Raw genomic sequence first — 15,400 nt, 5'->3', positions numbered from 1 at the left:
AAATACACAACATCCATTTATCACCCGATCCACCCGTTTCATCCATGGATGATGGATGGATGGATGACGGATGATAGGTTTCACGGATGACGGACGGGTTGGATGAGATTTTAAAAAGACGGATGGATGACGGATGAGGCTCCACCCGACCCGAACCCGATCCATTGACATCCCTAATTGAGGCAGGGAGACCCTATTTCCCCACTTTTGTTCACCATAACCATGGAATACCTCAGCAGAATTCTTTCTTATGTCACAAGTACCATGAATTTTAAACACCATCCTCTTTGTAGTCCTATGAAACTTAATCATCTCATGTTTGCTGATGATCTTCTTTTATTCTCTAAGGGTGATATCACCTCTATTATGATCCTTCTCAGAGGTTTTGCCACTTTTTCTGCAGCAACTGGTTTGCACATGAATACTCAGAAATCTAATATTTACTTTAATGGGGTGACTCAATCTGTTAGAGAAGATATCTTGAAAATTTCTGGTTTCATTGAGGGAAGCATTCCCTTAAAATATCTTGGTGTCCCTATTTCAGCTGGAAAGCTTGCTGTCAAACATTACACTGTCTTGATAGAGAAGGTCATCCACAGAATCAGAGCTTTTGGTGCTAAAAAGCTTTCTTATGCGGGAAGGCTAATTTTAGTGAATTCTGTGTTGACTTCCCTTTACTCCTACTGGGCAGCTATTTTTATTATCCCTAAATGTGTTCTGAGGAAAATTGATTCAATTTGTAGGAACTATTTATGGGATGGGTCATCTAAATACCTTAGAACCCCTAAAGTGAGCTGGGAGAAAGTTTGTTCCCCTAAAAGTGAAGGAGGTTTAGGAATAACAGATAGCTTATCCTGGAATCATGCTGCTATTGGAAAGCTTGTTTGGTGGATTTACACCAAACCTGATAGCTTATGGGTGAAATGGGTTAACAACATATACATAAAAGGGACTCCTTGGGATCAATATACTCCTAAATCTGATACTAGCTGGTATTGGGGGATCATCTGCAAGGTGAAGGAGAAGTATAGCACAGGTTACAGTAATGGTCAGTGGCTTGCTCAACCCACTGGCTATACTATGTCCAGTGGTTACCATTGGATCAGGAAGAAACAGCCTCAAGTCCCTTGGCATTTCTACATTTGGAATTCCTGGTGCCTTCCCAAGCATCAGTTCATCAATTGGTTTATTGTTCGTGAAGCCTTAATGTTAAAGGATAAACTTTTTTCTTTTGGCATCAGTCCTGATTCCCTGTGTCTCCTCTGTGGGACTGCTACTGAAACTCATCAACATGTGTTCCAGCATTGTCAGTACACTCAGCTACTACTTACAAGACTGGAGACTAAGATGCATATGAATCTGCCTCAGACCAATATTCTTCATTGGATCCATAGCAAACCATGGTCTAAGACTCGCAATAAAGTTACTAATGCTCTGATTCAAGCTTTGTATTATGCTGTTTGGCTACAACGGAATAGAGTTAGGATGGAACACTCTCTTGTTCGTCCTGAAATTGTGTTGATACAAGTCCTTAGTCTTATGCGAATACAATCTAGAAACAATAAAGATGGAGTCTTTAAGCATAAACATAATGGGAGGATGAATTCTACTTCTAAACATGCAACAATCCAACAATAATTATGAAGAACGATAATTTAATCTAATAATGAAGATGATTAAACTAAAAGACACAATTTTTAACACAAGTAACTCAAAGATTCAATATTTAACACAAAGAAATCAAAGACTCAATCTTTGGGTGTAAACAACAAGGATGAACAAAGGAAAGATGAACAAGAGTGAAAATAACAACAATCAAACAACAAGGATGGAAATTTTAACATAAACAATTAAAAAAAACTTAATGGAAAAGCAAATGTAAACTAATGAAATTAGGAAGAGAAATAATACCAACTCAATAGCAAGAAAGGAATTTGGATTGAACAATAAGGAAGGAGAAACCTTCAATCTTCTTACAACCCAATTTCTACTACTAAGTATGATGTAATAATTGAAGAACTTGTCTAATTAAGGAAATATTAGCAAGGTAATTAACAAGGTTCAAACTTGGAAAGGGAAATTAATTTAGATCTGGGAGTGTGTGTACAAATGGTTAAGGGAGGGGGTATATATAGTTTGCACCAAGATTAGGGTAGGATTTGTAAATGGGCTTGAAACACGGGTATGCGCTCCCGGCCGGTCAACCGACTGCCGGCCTTATGACCGGCTGGGAAGTTCCTTGAAGTTGAATTGATTTTTTGATATCATCAGGTGTCCTTGGCCGGGCAACTGGCTGCCGGTCACTGACCGGCTGGGGGCACGTTGACTTCAATCTTGACTTCTGGGCTCTATGGGAACTCCCAGTCGGGTAACCGGCTGACGGCCTTATGACCGGCTGGGAAGTTCCTGTAACTTCCTTGATTTTCACAGCTCATTGTTCTCCCAGCCGGGTGCCCGGCTGCCGGGCCACCGGCTGGGAATCCTCTTTGCCTAATCATGACTTGAATTGTATACATTTGGTGTTCCCAGCCGGCTGACCGGCTGCCGGCCTACCGGCTGGGAATACTTCTCAGCTTCAATTCCTCCTTCTTCCATGCTTAGTTGAGTGGACTCTTCTTCTAGCTTCAATTCTCCCATTCTCGCCTCAATTCCTGCAAGGGAGGTACAATATCATAGGCATGGGAATTGGGACATGAATTGCAAGCAAGAACGTATAAAACCGACTCAAATGGAGTCGGAAAGCATGAAAATAGGGGGAAAAAAGGTGCAAAAGGATCATATATCACAAAGTCTCACACAAATACTAAACTCTAAGTAGGTAGTATTGTCTGTCCATCTATGATCTACTTGAAAACTACATCTGAGTATCTAACTACTATTTTCAAATTATTTCTTTGTAAAATTTAGAGCTAGAATTGACATGTTTACTCTGTTTAATCACGGGGTTAGGTGTTACTTGTCCCTTTTCCTTTGATATGACGATATTTTTACATATGTATTGCATACATGTATTTTGCAAGGTTTCATCTATAAAATCTTATTAAAAGGCTAGACTTAAAAAGCCATACAGATAATGTCACATAGGATAAGGAAAAGCCACGTATGCATTTGCAATGCCACATCTTAATCCGCGTGTCACTCTAATCTATAAAATTTTATTAAAAGGCTACTTGAAACACGTATTAAATGTCACGTAGACATCGACTAAAAGCCACCTAGCAATAAGTTATTTTTTAATACACTCTTTTTTCCTTCTTTAAAAAAAAACCAAAATCGGATTAGTAATCCCTATTCTTTTACTTCACCCACATATGAATCAACTACATATACAATTTTCAAAATATCATCTTCCCCAATTTTTTTGCCAAAATGCCTTTGCATTGCCGATGTCCACGTTGAAAAATATTTCTATCTATACAATATAGTTAAATGACTAGTTAAATAGTCTATAAAATACCATTAAAAAACTAACTTGAGTAGTATTTAATTGTCATGTGACAACTCTCAAAAACCTCCTAATATGCTATAATATTTCATGTCTAATTAAGTTATAATAATAATAACACATTCAAGATGTTTTATTATGCATTTACTCCACTTTTGTTTTTCCTTTTCTCTCATTCATTGTAAGTTCGTAACCTAATTTCAACCTTTCATCTTACTCTTGAATTCTTAATCTAAATAATTATTATAACATTTTTTTTATATATATATACTTCATCTCTTTAAGTGAAATTACATATCTTTTGTGTATATCTTGGTATTGATTTTTTTTTTTATGGTTTTTTTAACATTTCTATTAGTAAATTAAGTCTAACCTCTTTATTTTGTTGTGTTTTATAGGATTCAATGTCATGATATTCTTTGATGTGAACACTTTATTGTTATGTTGTAAGTTACTACTTTCGCCTATTGTTTTATTTTTCCATTTTTTTTATTTGTTTAACTCTTTAATTTTCATATATGTATAGTTTCTATTCTTAACAGTTTTGAATTCAACATGACAAACAAAACCTTATATTTCACCTCATTCATAATTTTTTTTAAAAAAATTAAAAAATATTAGTTGCAAACACAAAAAAAAAACAAAAAAAAAATTGATGCAAACCTTTTATCTCCCTGCTGATAAGGTTATTTTCAGTCGTTTGCCTTAATCAAAATAAATCCTAAATTACTAACAACAAGATAGCAAGCGGTAAGTCAGGGTCGAATCCACAGAGAGGCGAGGTAATTATTCTAGGTTTGTTAATATTTAAGTCTGTCTTTAAGGTAACAAGTTATGGGGTTTTGATTGGTTTGATTTCTAACAGCTAATATCAATGTAAAATAAGATGATAAACAATAATATTAAAGAGTCTAGGGATTCGGGTTCACTAGGTAGTCATCAAAGGGTAGGATTTAATTCATTAATTAAGCAATTTATATTGTTGAAAGTCATAAGATCGGTCGATTCTAATATGTCTTTTTAGATCTAACTTAACATACAATCGCTATTATTAAGTCGCTCTAATTCAATTATCGTGGCCTATACTAGTCTTAACCCGATCGGTGATAATCCTAGTTTATGCAAGACTAATTAATCAATTCTGATCATTAATCAACTAATTAGAGGTAAAACAATAATTGAACAACAATAGAAAGCAGTTTAACAATCAATTCATAATAATCCCTTTTCTAACAACCTATATCCCCTTTCACCCTAGATTAAAGGCTTAGCTACTCATATTAAAGGTAAGAACAACAATAATAGTAATGGAAAACATGATGAACAATAATAAAGAGGAACAAGTAATTGAAATAATAATTGAAGAAAGATTATAACAATACCGTAATTAAAGGCAATAGATCCGAACAATAATTAAACTAAACTAAGTATTTGAGAGAGTTTTCTAACGTATCTATACTAAAACTACCAAAAATAAAGCATAAATAACCTAGGGTACGAGTTTTGGTATTTATAATAGTACATAACCGACTTAAGGAAAATTGCGGAATAATACGGAAACTAGTGGTTCCTCGATCGAGCCTATGTGGACTCGATCGAGGCACCAATTCTCAGATACCCCAACTCTCGACATTACGAATTTAATTGTTTATGGAGGTTCCTCGATCGATCCCTAGGTGTACTCGATCGAGTGTGAAGTTCCTCGATCGAGCCTCACTGTACTCGATCGAGGCATCAGTTTTCTGCTTCGCGCACTGAACTTCAAACGGCCGCCATTTCTTCGTTACTTGTCAGAAACAAGCGATTTTCACGGCGTTAGAAAGCTAAGAATATAAGATTTCACCTCCATTTAGAATCACTTGAAAAAAAGTTTTAGAACTCAAGATATGGTTCTTCAAAGTAGGCACTTGTAATAAGAAGCTCTTTTCTTCGTGTTTTCTTCTTAACTTCTCTTCCTTCATTCTTATGGATTCTCGTGCCATACTTCGTGTATCCCTTCATGTGCACTCCCCGATGCCCATTTCATTCCTTTTCTCCTCAAATTCATCATTCCTGCATTAAACATCAAAAAGCGGAAGTATCGACATTCTAACACAAAAGGCATGTAAATGACATAATTTAGCACGAAATCGTATCAAAAGCAATTAAGGGGACGCATAAATATGTATATAATTATAACTCATCAAACTCCCCCAAACCATCTCTTTGCTTATCCTCAAGCAAAGCAACACACAATACAAAGACAATCATACAAATGGCGAATAAACAACTCAGAGCTAATGTTTAATGCACATACAAATCTCAAGCTATCCATATCTGTAACAAAGTAATGACTAAAGTGTACCAATAAAACAAATTCAAAGGTACGGGAAATAGAAAACGTAGCTCAAGTCTCAAGTCACCATACTATAGACAAATGTCAAATACCTTTCGATCTTGCAAGAAAAATTAGTCGAATTCTCGCGGATTTCACTCATGCACTCATAAGTATATAGGGTGAGTTATATGTGAAGAGTAGAAAGAAGTAGAAACACTCACTCGACTTATGAAACATGCATGCAATCTAATGTGATAGAGATTTCCCCAACTAATATGCAATCATCATATGTAGACAAAAGTACATGAATCAAGGACAATAAGGGTGGCAAATGAGTTAAAGGGATAGAAATGGTTTGTGCAAGAGCACGTTATGGATATGTGGAGCTAAGACGGTAGTCGCAGCGTTAACCAAAACCAAATCTTTGATAGTAAATGAACCCAACTTAGAGAAATGATCTCAACTTTACAACATATGAAAGCTAACAAACTACTCTCCAATTATGCATTAGACTCTAACAACCATCCTTTTGATCTTTGACAAAAACCAAATGAAGCAATCTCTTTTCTTTTCTTTTCTTTTCCTCTTTTTTCGATTTTTTCTCTTTTTTTTTCTTTTCTTTTTCTTTTTTTTTTCTTTCGCTTCATATTTTTCTTTTTCCAACAAAAGGATACAATACAATTGCTATATAATGATCTTGCTATACCCACATGACAAATAAATCCCAACCCAACCATAATAGCAAAATAAACATGATAAACAAGCAACTGCGACTGTCCCGAAAAGGTAGGCAAATTCTTGGATTGTAGCTCATAGGATGTAATTTAAGATTGGCTACAAGAGTTCAAACGGGCTAAGAAAAGGATAATTATAAGGCTTATTTGAACTGTTAGAAACGCTTATCCACATGTACTTAGTCAAATGAAAGCAATAAAAGTATCAAGAAACCAATGTCACACTTATGCAGTTTGATATTACATATTTCACAAGGAGAAACCACACTCAAGCCTAATTGACAAATGAGACAAGTTTATTGATGTTCCTGACCTAGGAAGCTCTATAGACCTCAGAATGTAAGTAGTTTACCAGCATAATTGTGTCAAATCTAATCAATATATGGCATGTCAATACGGTTAAGACTTGAATTATGAGCTTTGTTTTCATGGCTAACGAGTCAAAATAATGTACATGGACAACTATATGGGATTCAAATGCAAAAACAATGCAATTTAACATCATTGTTATTTAATTCACCAAGACTCGACTCAAAACAAAGGAAAAATATGTTTTTGTATTTTGAAATTTTTTAATTTTTATGGATTTTTGATATATAAAATGCACACAACATAAATAAATCACACAACATAATTAAATCACACAACATAATTAAATTCCTCCCTCAAACCTAAATGTCACAGTGTCCTCATTGTGACGCCTACAACATAGCAATCACAAACAATTCCAGCAACCTAAAGGACACTACTAACAAAAGGAATGGAAAAGAACTAGATAATACAATTAAAGAAGGTACAAGGGAAGAGAATACCGGGTAAGAGCTTATGATTCCCCCAAACCAGCTGCAAAAATAGGGGAAAATCATCAACCGCGCAATTCCACATCAAGTCAGCTACGAAATAAACCACAAAACGTGGTTACTCGACCGAGCCTCATCTTACTCGATTGAGGAACCTGTTGCCGTCCCCTTCCTTTCTAAATATATCGATTACCCGCAATTGGGCACAATCAAAACAGCTCAAAGCTTTTAATAGTTGATCATAAATCTGCGCATGTGCTACACAAAAGCATAAGTAGCACCAAGATATAACAGGAGCATATAAAATCAATGTTAAAGACTGTCTCAGCATATCAAATTTTTGATGATAATTATAGCAAAACCGCATCAAATTGTTAGTCTAACCAAGAGAATATGGAGTATCAAAACACAAAGTAGAAGTCATACGAGGTAATTTCTCACTCACCACACCAGTAATCCTTATGAAGTTATCGTCAACAATTACCTCTTGGTCAGGAGGTCTACCACTCCTAATGACATAATCATTGGCAAAAGAATATATTACCTCTACCGTGCTAGGAGTATTCACTGACTCGTATACCTCCGTGTTCCCCTTATTGATAGTCTCTATCCCATATATTTCATCCTCTAAAGCATCCAACTCAGCTTTCCAAATGGGAGATTCACCTGCACATGTCTCAAAACATATCAAAGCATCTGAATGGTCCTTAGTAGGGGGCCCTTGTGCAAAGTATTCATCAATATCATCTTCAACATCAGAAACATCAAAATATGCATTCTGCACAGGTGTAATAAAATGAACCTCACTAGACTCAAAATTTGAATCAAATTCAACAACTAAAGGGGAAGTATCAAAAGAAAGAGTCAGCATATCATCACACGAGTCCCATTTAACCTCAAGATCTTCGAATCGCGCATCATCACTCTCCTTATCCCAAGACTCATCACAAAAGGGGTAATCTAAGGGGTCTGTCAAGTCTTCCTCATGTGACTCACTGTCTATAAAATCGTCATAGAGGGGCTCTAGATTGTCATCAAAGAAGGGGTTATCAACTGAGCATATGGTCTTATCCTCTATGTTTCCCTCAATATCCTTTTCATTCTTTAAAACGGTTTCTATGGTCTCATCCACACCCTCATCCATGTATGGTTGAAATGAAAAAGTGGATTTAATGCATTCAATAGCAAGCCATTCAAAGAAAGAAAGGACATCTTCAATATTCTTACCACCAAAATCTCCCATACCTATGGAGTCAATATAGGGTTTGTTTGTTCATACCTTTTATGATGGTAAGGCACATAGTAAGTCGTGGAATTTTGGCCTCGTAATTATGGGAACGAATCAAATCATTCCATCTATGCATGTAATCATAGAAGTTTTCATCTTCACCCTGTAGAAACTCGATGGAAAACATTAGAACGGTCTCAAGGAACTGATGTTCCCTGAGACAAAAGACAAACTAAACAAAAACAAACAGAAATATTGTTGCCTCCCCGGCAATGGCGCCAAAATTGATAAGGTTATTTTCAGTCGTTTGCCTTAATCAAAATAAATCCTAAATTAATACTAACAAGATAGCTAGCGGTAAGTCAGGGTCGAATCCACAGAGAGGCGAGGTAATTATTCTAGTTTGTTAATATTTAAGTCTGTCTTTAAGGTAACAAGTTATGGGGTTTTGATTGGTTTGATTTCTAACAGCTAATATCAATGTAAAATAAGATGATAAACAATAATATTAAAGAGTCTAGGGATTCGGGTTCACTAGGTAGTCATCAAAAGGGTAGGATTTAATTCATTGATTGGGCAATTTATATTGTTGAAAGTCATAAGATCGGTCGATTCTAATATGTCTTTTTAGATCTAACTTAACATGCAATCGCTATTATTAAGTCGGTCTAATTCAATTATCGTGGCCTATACTAGTCTTAACCCGATCGGTGATAATCCTAGTTTATGTAAGACTAATTAATCAATTCTGATCAGTAATCAACTAATTAGAGGTAAAACAATAATTGAACAACAATAGAAAGCAGTTTAACAATCAATTCATAATAATCTATTTTCTAACAACCTAGATCCCCTTTCGCCCTAGATTAAAGGCTTAGCTACTCATATTAAAGGTAAGAACAACAATAATAGTAATGGAAAACATGATGAACTAGTGATTCCTCGATCGAGCCTATGTGGACTCGATCGAGGCACCAATTCTCAGATACCCCAACTCTCGACATTGCGAATTTAATTGTTTATGGAGGTTCCTCGATCGAGCCCTAGGTGTACTCGATCGAGGCATCAGTTTCCTGCTTCGCGCACTGAACTTCAAACGACCGCTATTTCTTCGTTACTTATCAGAAACAAGCGATTTTCACGGCGTTGGAAAGCTAAGAAGATAAGCTTTCACCTCCAGTTAGAATCACTTGAAAATAAGTTGTAGAACTCGAGATATGGTTCTTAAAAATAGGCACTTGTAATAAGAAGCTCTTTTCTTCGTGTTTTCTTCTTAACTTCTCTTCCTTCATTTTTATGGATTCTCGCGCCATGCTTCGTGTATCCCTTCATGTCCACTCCGCGATGCCCATTTCATTCCTTTGCTCCTCAATTGCATCATTCCTGTATTAAACATCAAAAAGCGTAAGTATCGACATTCTAACACAAAAGGCATGTAAATGACATAATTTAGCACGAAATCGTATCAAAAGCAATTAAGGGGAGGCATAAATATGTATAATTATGACTCATCACCTACCATAACTTTGGCTATCAATTTACCCTATTTATTTGTAACGCATCGTAAACAACAGGAGTACATAATGGTATATTTTATTAATAGCAGCGGAAATTACAGAGCGTTACCGCCGTATTTCCCCATACAGAGAAATACAAGGCTTACATTATTTTTCAGTACAACCGAATAACTAGTAGCAGGTCTTATTGCCTATATTTCAATATTATGATACATTATCCTTATTCTATTTCCTTGCGTCAACCTCACTCATGCCCTTCCCTGTTTCCTGTACCTGAAAAGATTAATAAAATAAAGGGTCAACCAACCACCGTTTGAGTATATTTCCCATAACCTCCAACTCAAATTAATATAATTCGGGTCATTATTATTGAACAGGGCCACATTACGGAGCCGAGACTCCCTTAGGCTATGCCCTCCTCCGTGTACACAGGATAACCATCATTTTCTCCTTTTCTCTTTTTTTTTTCTTTTTTTCTTTTTCTTTCTTTTTATCCGAATATAACGGGGCGGAGCCAATTGTCGAGCCCCCTGCCGAGCCCACTTCAGAGCTCACGTCCATGTACACGGGATAATATAATAATGTGGTCCGGTCCCTTTCAATAATAATGTCTCCAGATGATACATTAGCCAAATGTACATCTTAGCAATGGTATTTTAATATTAACATTATCATGTGAGCATTATAACGTCAATTATTAACATAACAGTACCACAGTCATATCTCACGTAAACCACATTATGTAAATTATACAAGTATAACATAACTTTATCACATAAACAATCATTCACGTACATTATAATATAAGTTAAGTAATTATGGCGATAACTTACTTATTCATTACATTAACTTAAGATGAAGGGGTAGGAAATATACCTTACAATCACCTCACCAAACCTTAGCTACTATATCAGCTATAAAGTAATTTATAGTGAATTGATGATATCCCTTTTGGTTGTGCGTTTATCAAATGAACAAGATAGCTATTTATAGTTTTCTAAGTCGGTTAGCCTATTCTACCTACACTTCTACGTGGTGCATGTACAACCAAAAAGCATGAAATTGTCATTCTACCTCCCCTAGGTTTACACGTGGTGCACTAAGTACCATATTTGCCTTTTTTTATTATTATTATTACGACAATTCAACATGTGACAAAAATATATATTATATATTAAAGTTTAGAAAAATATCTAGATATTTTACTTCATGGGTTATTTTCTTTGGGATACGTCACGTAAAATTTTAAGGGTAAAGTTATTATTGAGTCAGATTTCAACCGAACTATTTTATTCTTATTCTAGGGCCTTACTTGTACTAGGCTATCATGCCTTTCGAATTTTACAGGTCAGTATATCCCTTCGGGTGAGATCTATTTCTTTTTGGGTACTTTCTCGACCCCATATTGATAAAAAAAAAATCCATTCTCTTTTCTAACAAAATATTAATTAAATATAGTAATAATAGAAATTTACTCGGGGTATCACATTATTTAGCTTTATTATTTTCTTAATGATGATCTTTTTGCTTTCCCCTCACCATTATATAATAATAATCATAATTTCCATGTTATTCAAAAAATTGGTATGTAAACTACAATATTATAAAAAGGCAAGATTAAATATTTCACTAAGTCATTTCACTAAGCCATGTGTCATAAAAAAATTCATTTTTTATTATCATGTGTCACATGCTTATTAGTAAAAAAAATTTAAAAATATAAAGTCTCAAAGATACAAAATAAATTAAAAAACAATTGATTCAAACTTTTTATCTCCCTCTCATAACTTTATTCATCAATTTACCCTATTTATTTAAATTTATTACTTTTATTTAATGATGATCTTTTTGCTTTCCCCTCACCATTATATAACAATCAAAAATTCCATTTTATTCCAAAAATTGGTATGTAAAGTTTACATAGATAACAAGAATAGTTTTTTACTTTTTTTTCTTTATTGTATATTGAATTAATTAGAATCTTATTTTTTATTATTTTTGTATCTCAAATTGCAGGAGGATGATACATACTCACATAATTTAAAAATATTATCTTAAGCAACTTATTATTAGTTTAATATGCAACTCTTTTCACTATGAAATTTCATACGGCGGCCCTAAAACCACATCTATAATCTATACAATCTAATTAACAGGGTACTTAAAATTACAAATTTAATTAAATGTAACATGGAAATTTTAATGTGAGGTGGATTATCAATTTATAATTACATGGCATTGATTTCATTCACTCGTCTATAAATAAATTTAGACAATTTAATTAAATGGTACCTAAAATGACAAATTTTGATGTGACAAAAGAATGTAAATGTAATAAACTTTTAGTTTCCTCTCATCTTTATACCTATTAATAATTAATACATTCTACTAATTTAGCATATCACTTTTTTCTTAAATGATGAATTTTTGGCTTTCCTCCTCATTTATACTACCTATACACATTGCCATATTTTTGTCTACGATTATCACCTCTTGTGTTATCACAATATCTCTACTTGTCTACCTTAAACACCTCTGAGATTTTATTTTGTCGGTCTAAACACTCTAATTCATTCAATCAATAAAGAGAACTTACAATAACGCCTAAATATTTGTTGGAAGATAAACATTCATAGTCCATAATCTTTAAGCTGATTAAAATAATAAATTATTAACGATCCTGTGATTTTCACGGGTTCCAAAACTAGTTCTAACTTAAACGTCCCATCTTCTCCTACTTCAATGAAAGAGGGTAACAAAAATAAATAAATTAATTAATTAGCAACAATAATCCAAACTATTTGTGATCTTCCTATAATAATCTGAACTACATTTATTTTCAGAATAAACCGTACTTTGGATACCATCTTCTCAAAATAGTACAATATATTTTAACTTTTTCTTTATATTTTCGTGTTACTAACGATAATATTTCATTTCATTCATGTATATCATGCACGTATAATAATCTCACAAATTAAGGAATAATATAACACGAATATTCGGTAATAACAATTGGTTTTACTTAAAACCGTATTAACTTAAATGTCTCCTAACCTTTTCTTATTTTCACCTTTATTTTAATCGAGCGTGATTCGTAAAAACCGTGTTATTAAAATAAAGTGCTATAAGCACACTACTATATCTCACTAAAAAAGCATAGAATAAAGTGCTATAAGCTATTACATTTAATGGGCAAAGAAGGATTCCATAAAGTTGAGCTACTAGCTTACACAATCTATGTTACCCTGTCTCGGCTACAAGTGTGAGACACGATATGGTGTCGGTAGTATTAGAACTTAGAACCAATACCGGATGGTAGTTGTGACACCCCCTCATACCAAGGTACCTTACCAAGGACTACCCTAGCATGAAAGGCTGTTACCATCTCGGTTTCCCGAGGTTAGTATATCAAAGTTACCAATTCCAAACAACCTTTATTAAAGTATAAAGAGTTAGTGATTACATGTTTCCAACACTAAACCAAAGTATAACTGTGAAAGGTCTAACAACTGCAAAGAATGCAAGCTAAGTCTCTTGACGGCGGAAGCTAGACTCGAGTGATGACTCCCCATGACTGTCCCATAGCTAAACATCTGCATTACCTTTCATAATCTGCTCACCATCCCCGAATGGATCACCGCAGGTTTTACAAAACAACAACAACGGGGCCAGTACCGTTCAATCAAGATAAGACAAACAAACAATGTAACCGACTGATCATCCTCCATCCCCGGTCTCCCGATCTCACACAATAACCGACTACACACCGAAGTGTGTAGTCCTGCCAGATTACTCATCGCAACAGGTAATCCTCGCCGCCAGTGGGTGACCGCAGCCCATCCCCACCTAGTCCAGCTCATCAACGAGCGACTATCAATCCTTGTCCCTTAATGTGCACATCCCGTCCCGTGACGGGTTCCACGGAGGGCGAACTAGGGTGTGAAGCCACTCCTGCAAGTGACTCCACCACAATCACACAAACCAAAGCATCACAGCTGTCACAACACCACAACCATCACAACACAACCACATCACCACCATCACCACAACACCCATACTCCGATGATCAGCAGATAACAACAATTACAACACAAGCACAGTCTTAAATCAATTAACAGTAACTGAGTAGGGAAACCCTACCTTTTCGTAATCCGCTATGCTGCAATCAATCATACAAATGCATAACAAACACCACATCGTCACCTACAACAATTATAATCAACAATCACATAACACAATCAATATATGCAAAACCCCATTTCCCCCAAATTCATAATTAAAGACAAACCTTAGAAATAATCATCAACAAACATGGGGATAAAGACTTACTGACGGAGGAATAAAGGATTGAATGTGATTGCTAAGGTTCTCCACACATACATAGAGGAGAGATTGGGAGTGATTAGAACGTCGTACGTTTGATTAGTTTTGTAAAATGATGTTTTAGAAACTGTTTATCGAATAAATAACCCCTAATTACTCCCGCATCAAACCGCTGAAATATTACTCGCCAGACCGGATACTCGGTCGAGTATAGAGTATACTCGGCCGAGTATCCTCTACTCGGTCGAGTATTGCCCATACTCGGCCGAGTATTCCTGGGCAGAAGCCAAACAGAATATCCAACACACTTTACTCGACCGAGTAGGCCATACTCGGTCGAGTACCAGCCTATAAAATCCGTAGTATTACAGTCTTCCCCCCTTAAAAGAACTTCGTCCCCGAAGTTCCAACCCAACATATAAAACAAAGACACCTAACACCAACTCCACTAACCACGCTTACTAGATAACATATCCTCTCGATATTGACTTCATAATATTATCGAATAACCACAATATAATGTTGCCAACCTTGTCTCACTTCCATAACACTCACTAGCAACTCAATACCAAGACAATCCACAAAAGAAGATCCACCATCAAAACGGAATGTTACATTCTACCACCCTTAAAACGAACTTCGTCCTCGAAGTTTACTCACACACATAACCATCATCACACAATCCGTTAACACTATCGAGTCTTAATCACACTCCTAAACATCATACTACTACGAGCATTGCCATTACCTGTAATAAAATCGGCAATCACACAAATTCATCCTTATTCTGCACCAACACTCAAACTTTCAATTGTAACATGTATGACCATCAAACTCTCTTGTCGCATCCTACTCCTCTTAAGATAAATGTTACGTCCTCGTAAGTCACTAATACTAGGTTCTTTTCTATACCTCCCATAATCCTCATTACTACTGCATGACAACGATAACCCACCATAACCTCAACACCTACAACCATTCCTATATCCAGGACTCTCTTTCTTTAACAGTTTTCGTGCCTCCAATTATTTTG

The 15,400-nt window shown here is 35.2% G+C and overlaps 1 protein-coding gene across 1 annotated transcript; it reads left to right on the top strand.

Moving 5' to 3' along the window:
• Positions 1-222: 222 nt before the first annotated feature.
• Positions 223-2,307, top strand: LOC141589961 (uncharacterized). Its single transcript, XM_074410582.1, has 2 exons — positions 223-1,527; positions 2,272-2,307. The coding sequence occupies exons 1-2, from the start codon at positions 223-225 to the stop codon at positions 2,305-2,307; spliced, it is 1,341 nt and encodes a 446-aa protein (XP_074266683.1).
• Positions 2,308-15,400: the final 13,093 nt, after the last annotated feature.

The sequence above is a fragment of the Silene latifolia genome, chromosome 1 (assembly GCF_048544455.1).
Source record: "Silene latifolia isolate original U9 population chromosome 1, ASM4854445v1, whole genome shotgun sequence".
In the NCBI taxonomy this organism is placed as follows: Eukaryota; Viridiplantae; Streptophyta; class Magnoliopsida; order Caryophyllales; family Caryophyllaceae; genus Silene; species Silene latifolia.
This window is presented reverse-complemented; position numbering and strand designations above follow the sequence as displayed.